This window comes from Chlorocebus sabaeus, chromosome 24 (genome assembly GCF_047675955.1).
Source record: "Chlorocebus sabaeus isolate Y175 chromosome 24, mChlSab1.0.hap1, whole genome shotgun sequence".
NCBI classification, from domain to species: Eukaryota; Metazoa; Chordata; class Mammalia; order Primates; family Cercopithecidae; genus Chlorocebus; species Chlorocebus sabaeus.
The window spans coordinates 26,748,541-26,761,696 of record NC_132927.1 but is presented as its reverse complement, the minus strand read 5'-3'; the positions used below and the strand labels follow the sequence as shown (position 1 = coordinate 26,761,696).

Sequence of the window (13,156 nt, the reverse complement as noted above, 5' to 3'; positions counted from 1 at the left end):
TGTGCTTATATTTTCAATGTGGGAAGTTTTGTCTCTCTTGATATTCTACTTATTGGGTAAATCCCCATTTTTGTGATTGGTATATTGAATTTTGTATTAATTCAAATTAAAAGCTTTAGAGTGGATGGAGTCACCAAAAAAAAAAAAAAAAAAAGAGCTTTGTGGAATAAGCATAACATTTTAACTACTTCAAGAAAATTCTGATGAGCCAGGGTAATGTCTTGGTTAAAAAGAAGATAAGACTGGCCAGGCATGGTGGCTCACACCTGTAATCCCAGCACTTTGGGAGGCCAAGGCAGGTGGATCACGAGGTCAGGAGACCAAGACCATCCTGGCTAACACGGTGAAACCCCGTCTCTACTAAAAATACAAAACATTAGCCAGGCATGGTGGCAGGCGCCTGTAGTCCCAGCTTCTTGGGAGGCTGAGACAGGAGACTGGCATGAACCCAGGGGGCGGAGCTTGCAGTGAGCTGAAATCGCTGCCTCCGCACTCCAGCTTGGGCGACAGAGCAAGACTCTGTCTCAATCAATCAATCAGTCAATCAATAAAAAATAAAAAAATGAAAAGAAGGTAAGGCCAAGAGTCATTCATATATCTGGCAATCTAAATCTTGTATTGCTAACTTTCCAGTTTTATTTGAGGGTGGAAAATAGATTCTCTGAAAATCAGTAGACGGCTATTTTAATAAAATCATTTTGAGCCAGTCTCCATCATTTTGTAAGCCACTGGAGAAATTACTGATGACCAAAGTAATTTCCTTGTGTAGGAAACTAACAATACAATTGTGTTGACCTAAGATACAGATTCTTTTCTATTGTAAGAAATAACTGAATTAGGTGTTTTGTTTGAATTAGGTATTTTGTTTGGTCCTTTTAGCAATGTTTCTCTCTAAAGGGTTTCACATGAAAATTACTAGATTTTCATGTTTAAATCACTAGATTTAAAGCTATACTTGAGTTTCACCCTCCATGGATTCTGAAACAGAAAGTTTAGGATGCAGCTTCCTGGCACCTGTACTTGTAAAAATATATACATATATGCATCTAGGCTTTGCAGAGTCTCACTTGAAAATCACAACTAAAGGTTTTTTTGTTTTGTAATTTTGAGACAGGGTCTTACTTTGTCACTCGCTGCAGCCTCAACCTCCTGGGATCGATCAGTTCTCCCACTTCACCATCCAAGTAGCTGGAACTACAGGCAGATGCTACCATGCCCAGATAATTTTTGTGTTTTCTGTAGAGACAGGGTTCGCCATGTTACACAGGCTGATCTTGAACTCCTGGGTTCAAGCAATCCACCTGCGTTGGCCTCCCAAAGTGCTGGGATTATAGACATGAGCCACCACACCCTGCCTCAACAACTGAAGTATTTTACCTCTGGCTGACTAAGGAAAACTAGGGTAGATGTCCCATTTCTTTTATACACTGCCTTTTAGGTGTGTTGAAGGCATGTAATATTTGCATTAGAGAGCCTTGATATTGGCAGGCTTTATAGAGTTCTAGTTTGAAACCAGCACTCCTTGGGAATTTGAGTTTAGAAGGTGTTTACCTCTGTATTTTTTTTTTTTTTTTTTTGAGTCAAAGTCTCACTGTTACCCAGGCTGAAGTGCAGTGGCACAATCATTGGCTACTGCAGCCTCAAACTCCTGGGCTTAAACGAGCCTCCCATGTCAGCCTCCCTAGTAGCTGGAACTACAGGCACACACCACCATGCCCAGCTCTGTTTACCTCCTGAGCTGATGAGGTTTGCTTCTTATATTGGCCAAAAGTTGATTTTCATTGATCGATCGATTGATTGAGAGAGGGTCTCTCTGTGTTGCCCAGGCTGGAGTGCAGTGGCACGATCTCAGCTCACTGCGACCTCTTCCTCCCAGGTTCAAGCAATTCTCCTGCCTCAGCCTCTTGATTAGCTGGGATTACAGGCATGCACCACCATGCCTGGCTAATTTTTGTATTTTTGGTAGAGACAGGGTTTTGCCATGTTGGCCAGGCTGGTTTCGAACTCATGACCTCAAGTGATCTGCCTGCCTTGACCTCCCAAAGTGTCGGGATTACAGGCGGAGCCACCACTCCTGGCCTTGATTTTCTTTTAATCTGTAGTTTTTCTGACTTTGCCTAGATTTTTGTGATGACATAAAAAAAAGAATCTAATAATTGTAAGGGTATTTTACAGTAATAAAGAATTCCTTTGTCTCATAAAGATTTGTTTTGCTCTGTTTTCAGTGGCTTGATTAAACTGGCATCCCAGAATTTTTCCTATGGAGTTACTGAAATGTATAAAGCGTGTTTTCTTGGTGCAACAGTGAAATATCTTCAAAAATTCATCCCTGAAATTACTGTCAGTGATATACTTAGGTAAGGAAAAGTGATAAGGAGTGTAAATACAGTCCTGACCTGTGTGAACTTGGGGGTGGGTCTGACTTAGTGATTAGTAAGCACCATTTCAGAGCCAGTCTGCATTGCACTGAATTTTCATTTGCTTTCTTTCCCAACATGTTGTTGAATTCCCTTTGCAGTGCATTTATTGGTCATTGCTACATCATGGCCCTTAGTGCCAGTCCATTTATAATTTTCTAGACTCCTTTACAACTCTAATCTGAAATATCCATGACAGCTTTATTGTGATGCTACCTTAGCCTTTTTGTCTAGCTATCACTCATGACAAAAACAACTTGCCTGAATTTTTTAAAATCTCTCTGGCCAGTTACTCTTGTGATTCCAAAGCCTTTTGGCTTTAATTTTATATAGGATTATTGATCAGTGTGTTAACTAATTAGGTAATAAGCACATTAAAACATTGTATTTTTTTTTTTTTTTTTTTTTTTTGAGACGGAGTCTCGCTCTGTCGCCCAGGCTGGAGTGCGGTGGCGCAATCTCCACTCACTGCAAGCTCCGCCTCCCGGGTTCACGCCATTCTCCTGCCTCAGCCTCCCGAGTAGCTGGGACTACAGACGCCCGCCACCGCGCCCGGCTAATTTTTGTATTTTTAGTAGAGACGGGGTTTCACCGTGTTAGTCAGGATGGTCTCGATCTCCTGACCTCGTGATCCGCCCATCTCGACCTCCCAAAGTGCTGGGATTACAGGCGTGAGCCACCGCGCCCGGCCTAAAACATTGTATTTTGATTGATTCTTAAAACTTAAAAAAAAAGGCCGGGCGCGGTGGCTCAAGCCTGTAATCCCAGCACTTTGGGAGGCCGAGACGGGCGGATCACGAGGTCAGGAGATGGACACCATCCTGGCTAACCCGGTGAAACCCCATCTCTACTAAAACAAAAAAAAACTAGCTGGGCGAGATGGCGGGCGCCTGTAGTCCCAGCTACTCGGGAGGCTGAGGCAGGAGAATGGCGTAAACCCGGGAGGCGGAGCTTGCAGTGAGCTGAGATCCGGCCACTGCACTCCAGCCTGGGCCACAGAGCGAGACTCCATCTCAAAAAAAAAAAAAAAAAAAAACTTAAAAAAAAAAAAAACTTCTGGTTTGGGAGTACATGTGAAGGTTTCTACATAGCTAAACACATGTCATGGGGCTTATTGTACATATTATTTTATCACCCAAATATTAAGCCCTGTACCCAATAGTTATCTTTTCTGCTTCTCTCCCTCCTCCCTCCCTCCCCACTTAAGTAGACTACAGTGTCTGTTGTTTCCTTCTTTGTGTTCATGTGTTCTCATCATTTAGCTCCCACTTATGAGTGAGAACACGTGGTATTTGGTTTTCTGTTCCTGTGTTAATTTGCTAAGGATAATAGCCTCCAGCACCATTAAAACCTGTTAGAAACACACTCCTAGACCTGGCATCTCACCTTGCTTCTTCTCTACTTCTTTTGTTCTTTCTTGGGCCTTATTGTACTCAGGGACTCTACTTTGAGGATAGAAGTGGAAAGCAGCATGGTAACAATCAGTCTTTGCTACAAGGGTATGGGGCAAAGTAAGAACAACTTACATCTTTTTTTTTTTTTTTTTTTGAAATGGAGTTTCGCTCTTGTTGTCCAGGCTGGAGTGCAATGGCACCATCTCAGCTGACTGCAACCTCTGCTTCCTGGGTTAAAGCAATTCCCCTGCCTTAGCCCCCTGAGTAGCTGGGATTACAGGCATGCGCCACCATGCCCGGTTAATTTTGTATTTTTAGTAGAGACGGGGTTTCTCCTGTTAGCCAGGCTGGTCTTGAACTCCCGACCTCAGGTGATCCACACACCTCAGTCTCCCAAAATGCTGGGATTACAAGCGTGGGCCACCACACCTGGCCACATCTTTTATTCTTAAAGATAAAAGACTTTTCGCATGGCAGCTCACGCCTGTGAGGTGGGTGGATCACCTTAGGTCAGGAGTTCGAGACCAGCCTGACCAAAATGGAGAAACCTCGTCTCTACTAAAAATACAAAATTAGCCAGGCATGGTGGCACATGCCTGTAATCACAGCTCTTTGGGAGGCTGAGGCAGGAGAATCACTTGAACCTGGGAGGTGGAGGTTGCAGTGAGCCGAGATCACGCCATTGCACTCCAACCTGGACAACAAGAGCAAAACTCTGTCACACACACACACGCGCGCACATACACACACAAAGATAAAAAATTTTCTAGACTTGATCTGTAGATTATTCTTAATACTACACAAACCTGTTTTTTTTCCTTCTTTGGTAATGCATTTAGTGTTCACCTTTTTTCCTGAGCAAGCCATTCGTTAGGCCTAATCAGCAGTGTACTTTGAGGTACTCTCACCCTGCATTTACAATCCATCTCTCCATGAATCTTCTGAGCACTAGGTATCTGCTTTCTCTGTAACAGCTGCTGAACTAGCCTGGTAAAAAATGTCAGCAGGCTTGACTGTGTATCTGTGAAGAGAGCAATAATCATGTCAGCTGTCTCCCTTAGGGGAGCGTCCTGGTTTAAATCTGACTCTAATGTACCATTCTGAGACCAGCATGTTTGAATCCTTAGAAGAACTATTAAAACTCAGCTAATGTTTTTACTCTTATCTTGTTCACTCCTCTACTTACCTTCTGAAATAGAAGGGATAAAAATATGTAGCCATTATTTTCTTTCACTCACTTATAAATAAGGGCTTTTATGTTTTTGGTGATCTGCTTTAGCAAACTTGTGATGTTTTATATCTGAGAATAGACTGGTCAAACCTGGTTTCTATTACTGCTATTAATATTCCTTGGAAAGCAAATGAGGTGAGTATAGTGAATTCTGTGTAAAAATAGTTGCAGTGAATTCACTGCCTGTATTCAGTTACCACCCTTTCATAGAAGCCTGAGGAAAACTTTTTAGACCACTGGATTTCATATGGTAGAACTGGACTTTGGGCTTGTGGGTATTAGTGAACTCTCCTGTCTTTGGCTGTATGGGTGTGAATTTCAGTTACCAGTTTCTTTGGCGTGTAGTAGAAACGGGCACAGCATTGTAGGCAGGTGCACTTGGGAACAAATTCAACCCAATCACAGATGAATTCCTCTTTAAAGAGAGAAAAACTGACTAATTCAGCAATTACTTTCACTTCGTCTCTTGATTCCTGTAGTTATTAAGTGCAGGAAATTATTAATAACAAATAGGAAGTTGTAGAAGATACTTTTTTGGTTTTCTCGGGGGAAGATATGTTTGATACCATTTGTATAAGTTTTAAAACAAGTATAGCAAAACCATATATTGCTTACAGATTACACATGTAGTATGAAAATAAAAACGAGCAGGGGAGTGATAAACACCTAATTCAGGAGAGTGGTTACCTCTGGGGAGGGAAGAGAATGGGATCTTGAGAGTTCTACAGAGGCTTCTATCATATTGGTAATGCTTTATTTCTTAAGCTGTTTGAGAAGAAACTGGATATTCATTGTATTATTCTCTGTTCCTTATTATAACCTGAAATATTAAATAATCAAAATAAGATCAATAGACTTTTTTTTTTTTTTTTTTTTTTTGACACAGAGTCTCGCTGTGTTGCTAGGCTAGAGTGCAGAGGTGTGATCTCGGCTTAGTGCAACCTCTGACTCCCTGGTTCAAGCTATTCTCCTGCCTCAGCCTCCCAAGTAGCTGGGATTACAGGCACGCGGCATGATGCCCAACTAATTTTTGTGGGGTTTTTTTGTTTGTTTGTTTTTTGTTTTTTCAGATGGAGTCTTGCTCTGTCACCCAGGCTGGAGTACAGTGGCGCAATCTCGGCTCACTGCAAGCTCGGCCTCCCGGGTTCACGCCATTCTCCTGCCTCAGCCTCCCGAGTAGCTGGGACTACAGGCACCCACCACTACACCCGGATAATTTTTTGTATTTTTAGTAGAGACAGAGTTTCATCGTGTTAGCCAGGATGGTCTCGATCTCCTGACCTCGTGATATGCCCGCCTCGGCCTCCCAAAGTGCTGGGATAATTTTTGTCTTTTTAATAGAGATGGTTTCATCGAGAGCCAGGATGGTCTCGATCTCCTGACCTCGTGATCCTCCTGCCTCGGCCTCCCCAAGTGCTGGGATAATTTTTGTATTTTTAATAGAGACGGTTTCATCGAGAGACAGGATGGTCTCGATCTCCTGACCTCATCATCCTCCTGCCTTGGCCTCCCCAGGTGCTGGGATAATTTTTGTATTTTTAATAGAGATGGTTTCATCAAGAGCCAGGATGGTCTCAATCTCCTGACCTCGTGATCCTCCTGCCTCGGCCTCCCAAAGTGCTGGGATTACAGCAGTGAGCCAATGCACCTGGCCAAGATCAATAGACTTTTCCACAGCTTGAAGCCTAAGTCTTGCCTTGTCTCATTTGTCTTGCAACCAGTATACTAAACCATAAATGCCCTTAGTATTGCAGTGAAAGCACATCAGGCAGTAGTAGATAGTAAAAGATAGTTGAAGCAACACTTTCAGTGGGGTGTGTTTCCCAGGATGGTGTCCTTAAATTTCAGTAACTACTAAAGGGCACCCAGGTTGACTTCTCATTGCTTAGCCAGAGCATTTTGGGCAATAATTTACTGGTGAACATTAGATTGGAATATAAAGTTATAATCTGTTAAATATTTGCATTAGATAAACTTCTCATTTTTAAAAGAGTCTCTGAGACTCTTAATGTTAGCTCTAGGCCAGGCACAGTGGCTCGTGCCTGTAATCCTAGTGCTTTGGGAGGCTGAGGTGGGAGGATCACTTGAGCCCAGGAATTTGAGACCAGCCTGGGCAATATAGTGAGATGCCATCTCTACCATTTTTTTTTTTAATTAGCTGGGCGGGTGGTGCACACCTTTAGTTGTAGCTGCTAGAGAGGCTTAAGTGGGAAGATTCCTTGAGCCCAGGAGGCTGAAGTTACAGTTAGCCATATTGTACCACTGTCCTCCAGCCTGGGGGAGAGAACGAGACCTTGTCTCGAAAAACAAGTGTGTGTGTGTGTGTATATATATAGCTCTAAACTTTAAAAATTTGTTCTGTAATTAATTTTGACATGCTAATCTAATAGCAGTTTGTATCTGTTAGCACCGTATCGATGTAAAAGACGAAGACATATATGTTACAATTTCCCCTTTTTCAATTTGGAAAATGTCTCCTATGGGGAATTCTAGAGTAAACTTTCAGGCAAGATGTTTTCATAGCAAGTGATAACTAGACTGTGTGAAACACAAAGGTGCAAAACTCAAACATTTCTACAATAAAGTTGTAATGACTTATGATGGTCTAGATTAGGGTTTTTCAGTCTTGATGCTATTGACATATTGAGCCAAATAATATTTATTGTGGAGGACTGTCCGATTCATTGTATAATTTTTTGTATTTTTTTTTTTTAGACGGAGTCTCACATTGTTACCTGGGCTGTAGTGCGGTGGCGCCATTTCGACTCACTGCAACCTCTGCCTCCCGGGTTCAAATGATTCTCCTGACTTAGCCACCTGAGTAGCTGGGATTACAGGCACCTGCCACCATGCCTGGCTAATTTTTTGTATTTTTAGTAGAGATGGGGTTTCACCATGTTGGCCTGGCTGGTCTCAAACCCCTGACCTCAGGTAATCCACCTGCCTTGGCCTCCCAAAGTGCTAGGATTACAGGCATGAGCCACCATGCCTGGCTGTTGTAGAATGTTTAACAGTATCCCTAGCCTTGACTCATTCTTCTAATTGTGACAACCAAAAATGTGTCGACATTGCCAGATGTCCTCAGGGGGCGAAATCTCCCTTGGTTGAGAACCACTAGTGTAGAGAATTTGGTAACCTTCACACTACAAAATACTAATAAGAGTCTGGAGGAAATATGATAAACATCCTTGAAGTACATATAGCTAAGAGTAAGGGAAAGTAAGGGGCATCCCAGAGCAAAAAACAAAAACAGAATTAAAATTCATACTAAAAGGAGTTGGTGCTGAAGCTGACTTGGAGAGGTGGGGATGGTTTGTTAATTTTAATAACTGAGAGGCTTGAGTTATATTTTTAATTTATGTGTGACTCACATATAAAATATATAGATCTTAATTGCTTAGTAAATTTTGGTAATTGTACAAACCATATCCACCACACAAAACAAGATATAGGACATTAAGGACTTGTATTTTAATTGCCACTCAAGTGCTGAAAAAGAAATCTTGGGTGTATACAAGGTAGAAAGTTGGAACTGAGACTCTTAAGTAAGGCCCCCTGGAGACTCTTGAAAGGCTATACCCTCAGAAGAAAGGAAGTCTGGAAAAAAAAAGTTCCCCTTGGCACTGGGAAGTATTAAGGAACTTTGTCTATTTTGGTGGTGGGGAGTAGGAGGAATCTTCCCCAAAATCTGGAATCCCTCGAAGTGCTTAGATTTTGAATGTATACCACCAGCTTGGTTTAGGAGCTGTAAGCTAACAAATTAACTGAAAAAGTGGAGTCAGACATTTCTGGATCCTGCTTCAATCTCTCTCCCTCTCTCTCGCTCTGTCTGTCTGTCTGTCTGCTTCTCTCTCCTTCTCTCTCCCTTCCTTCCCTCCCCACCCCCTCTAATTCAAATAAATTAGCGAGACTAAAAATCAGGTAATTTGACCACAAAGTGACTACTGACACTAAGCAATTATTGGTTTATAATTATTAAAAAAAAAATTTTTTTTTTAAGAGTCTTGCTCTGTCTCCCAGGCTGGAGTGCAGTGGTGCAATCTCAGCTCACTACAACTTCCGCCTCCTGGGTTTAGGTGACTCTCCTGCCTCAGCCTCCCAAGTAGCTGGGATTACAGGCATGTGCCACCATGGCTGGCTGATTTTCTTTTTTCTTATTTTTAGTAGAGATGGGATTTTACCATGTTGGTGACGCTGGTCTTGGACTGCTGACCTCAAGTGATCTACCTGCCTTGCCCTCCCAAAGTGCTGGGATTACAGGTGTGAGCCACCGCGCCTGGATAATTTTTAAGAATCTTTTAAAAATAAATACACATTGAGGCTGGGCAGGGTGGCTCATGCCTGTAATCTCAGCACTTTGCGAGGCCAAGGTGGGTGGATTGCTGGGTCCTGGGCAACATAGTGAGCAACATGTTGGTCACTATGTTGCTTGGGCAGCCTGGGCAACATAGTGAGATCAGCCTGGCAGAAGAATCGCTTGAACCTGGGAGGCAGAGGTTGCAGTGAGCTGAGATCACACAATTGTACCCCAGCCTGGGTGACAGAGTGAGACTCCATCTCAAAAATAAGATAAAATAAGACATGGAAAAGAAAACTGAGAAGATTCCAGCCTATCTCTCATAGCTGTTACAAAGAAATTGAGAAGAGGCAATCCTTTGAGGAGAGAGTACTTAAAAATTTTCGAGAATTGACAAAAAGACATCAAATTCAAGATGTACAGTGCATCCCATCTGAGTAAATAAAACTAAATACAAGATGGAAATAGACTTCCAATTCAGTAGAGAAGAGAAAAAAGAACATAGAAAACTCAATAAGTGAAGAAAGAGGAGATAGAAACCTTAGAAAATCAGGTTAGATAGCATAAAATAATATGGTAGAAATCAAGCATATCAGTAATTACAGTAAATGTAAATGTATTTAATAGTTAAGACAGATTATCAGGTTGGGTTTTAAAAAGTCTATGTGCTAGAAAAATACTTTTATTATTATTATTTTTTTAAGACAGGATCTCACCCTGTCACCCAGGCTGGAGTGGAGTGCAGTGATGTGATCATAGCTCACTGCAACCTTGAACTCCTGGGTTCAAGCCATCCTCCTGCCTCAGCCTCCCAAATAGCTAGGACAACAGGTGTGCACCACCACACCTGCCTAGTTATTACTATTTTCCTAGAGACAGAGTCTCCCTATATTGTCCAGGCTGGTCTGGAACTCCTGGGCTCAAGTGATTCTCCAGCCTCATCCTCCAAAAGCATTGGGATTATAGGCATGAGCCACTCTGCCTGGTCTGGACTTATATTTTTAGATTAGCAGTAGAGTTTTATAAAATACTAGGTTGTTCCATCATATTTGGAACTGGCTGAAGATGCCTGTTACAGCTTTCATAGCTGTTTTCCCAACCTGTAGTGTAATGCTTGACATATGACAATCATGTAATACAAGACTTCTCATGAATGTGTGTATTTAATTACACATTCACCTGTTCTTGTTTCTGGACATATTTTTTTTTTCTTTTTTTGAGACAGAGTATCACTCTATCACCCAGGCTGGAGTGCAGTGGTGCAATCTCAGCTCACTGTAACTTCTGCCTCCCAGGTTCAAGTGATTCTCCTGCCTCAGCCTCCCAAGTAGCTGGTATTACAAGCATGCACCACGATGGCTGGCTAATTTTATATTTTTAGTTAGAGAGGAGGCTTCACCATGTTGGCCAGGCTGGTCTCGAAGTCCTGACCTCAAGTGATCCACCCCTCAGGCCTCCCAAAGTGTGGGATTGGGCTTGAGCCCAGGATATATTTAAGCGTCTAGGATGTACATTCCCATTAAGTTTAGCTACAAACATAGCAAAATACGTGGCTAATATGTAACACATTAGCTATATTTGTAGCTAAATTAATGATATGTTAAATATAGCTGAATTGAGTGGGAGTAGGGTGAGGGATGGGAAATTACTTATTAGGTACAATGTACACTATTTGGATGATGGTTACACTAAAAGCCCAGACTTCACCTCTAAGTAATATATTCCTGTATCAAAACTGTACTCAGACTGGGCACGGTAGCTCAGCCTGTAATCACAGCACTTTGGGAGGCTGAGACAGGTGGATCACCTGAGGTCAGGAGTTCAAGACCAGCCTGGCCAACATGGCAAAACCACGTCTCTACTGAAAATACAAAAATTAGCCAGGGGTGTTGCTGCGTGCCTGTAATCCCAGCTACTCGGGAGGCTGAGGCAGGAGAATCGCATGAAACCGGGAAGCTGAGGCAGGAGAAGCACGTGAACCCAGGAGGCAGATGTTGCATTGAGCTGAGATCACACCACTGCACTACACTCCAGCCTGGGTGACTGAGCGAGACTCCGTTTCAAAAAAAAAAAAAAAAAAAAAGCACTTGTATCCCCTAAATTTATACAAATTTTTAGAAAGAGAATTTGCTGATATTAACTTATTGAGTCACTGGCTCTTTCAGTTGTTAAAACAATTAAAAGTTAAAAGAATTAGAAGTTAGCTTGTCACAATGGTGTGTGCCCATAGTCCCAGCTCCTACGTAGGCTGATGTGGGAGGATCACTGGAGCCCAGCATTTCAAGTCTGAGATGAGCTGTGATCATGCCACTGCACTCCAGCCAGTCTGGGTGACAGAGTGAGACCCTATCTCTTTAAAAATTAAAATAGAAAAGAAATAGAAATTTTAAATTTTAACTTAAAGCCGAAAGTTTCTAGCCTTATTAAATACCTACTATGCGCAAGACACAAATCTACACATGTGGGCGATGTAGGGATGTTGACGCCATACTTGCCCTCAAGACATTTATGGTTTATGTTACCTGAGATTTTTTTTCTTTTTTTTTTTTGAGATGGAGTCTCGCTCTGTCGCCCGGGCTGGAGTGCAGTGGCCGGATCTCGGCTCACTGCAAGCTCCGCCTCCCGGGTTCACGCCATTCTCCTGCCTCAGCCTCCCGAGTAACTGGGACTACAGGCGCCCGCCACCTCGCCCGGCTAGTTTTTTGTATTTTTTAGTAGAGACGGGGTTTCACCGTGTTAGCCAGGATGGTCTTGATCTCCTGACCTCGTGATCCGCCCGTCTCGGCCTCCCAAAGTGCTGGGATTACAGGCTTGAGCCACCGCGCCCGGTCGAGATTTTTTTTCTTTTCTTTCTCTTTTTCTTTTTTTTTTTTTTTTTTTTTTTTGGAGATGGAGTTTTGCTCTTGTCACCTAGGCTGGAGTGCAATGGCGCAATCTTGACTCACTGCAACCTCCACCTGCTGGGTTCAAGCGATTTTCCTGCCTCAGCCTCCTGAGTAACTGGGATTACAGGTGCCTGCCGCCACGCCCAGCTAATTTTTGTATTTTTGATAGAGACAGGGTTTTGCCATATTGGCCAGGCTGGTCTCGAACTCCTGACCTCAGGTGATCCACCTGCTTTAGCCTTCCAAAGTTCTGGGATTACAGAAGGGAGCCACCGCGCCCGGCCGAGATTTCAAATAATAATACTTATTTCAATTTGAAGTATTCTGCGGGGAAAGCATATGTAATTCTACAAAGAAAAACCCTGAAGTTGCCTTAAGTGCTGAAAAGGGAACATGAAAAATTTGGTAGTTTAAACATTTCATGTTAAAAACTTGTTTGAACTAAAATGAGATCCTAAGAAAAACATCATTATCATGTATTTATTTATTTGAGAGGGTCTCACTCTGTCCCCCAGACTGGAGTGCAGTGGTGTGATCACCGCTCAACTGTAGCCTCTACCACTGTGAGCTCAAGGGATCCTCCCACCTCTGCCTGCCAAGTAGCTGGGACTACAGACACTCAGACACTCACCACCACGCCTGACTGATTTTTTTTTTTTTTTAACTCGTAAATACGGGGTTTCACCATGTTGCCCAGGCTGGTCTCAAACTCCTAAGTTCAAGTATCCGCCTGCTTTGGCCTCCCAAAGTTCTAGGATTACAAACATGAGCCACTGTGCCTAGCCAGAAGAACATTATTATTATTATTATTTTAAAATTTGGATTGTCAGATTTTGAATATGTGGACAAGTGTATAGGGGACATTGAGAACATAATTTTTGTTTGTAAGAAAAATAAATAAGTGTAGACATTTTTAACTGTGGTTAATCACT

General features: G+C 42.5%; 1 protein-coding gene across 3 annotated transcripts in view; it reads left to right on the top strand.

The window, feature by feature from the left end:
• L2HGDH (L-2-hydroxyglutarate dehydrogenase) overlaps positions 1-13,156 on the top strand; it is a 73,042-nt gene that overhangs the window by 49,397 nt on the left and 10,489 nt on the right. For all 3 annotated transcript variants that reach the window (XM_007986641.3, XM_073010974.1, XM_073010975.1), the window contains one exon: positions 2,226-2,357. In XM_007986641.3, coding sequence (XP_007984832.3) covers positions 2,226-2,357 — 132 coding nt within the window. The remainder of the gene's footprint in view (positions 1-2,225; positions 2,358-13,156) is intronic.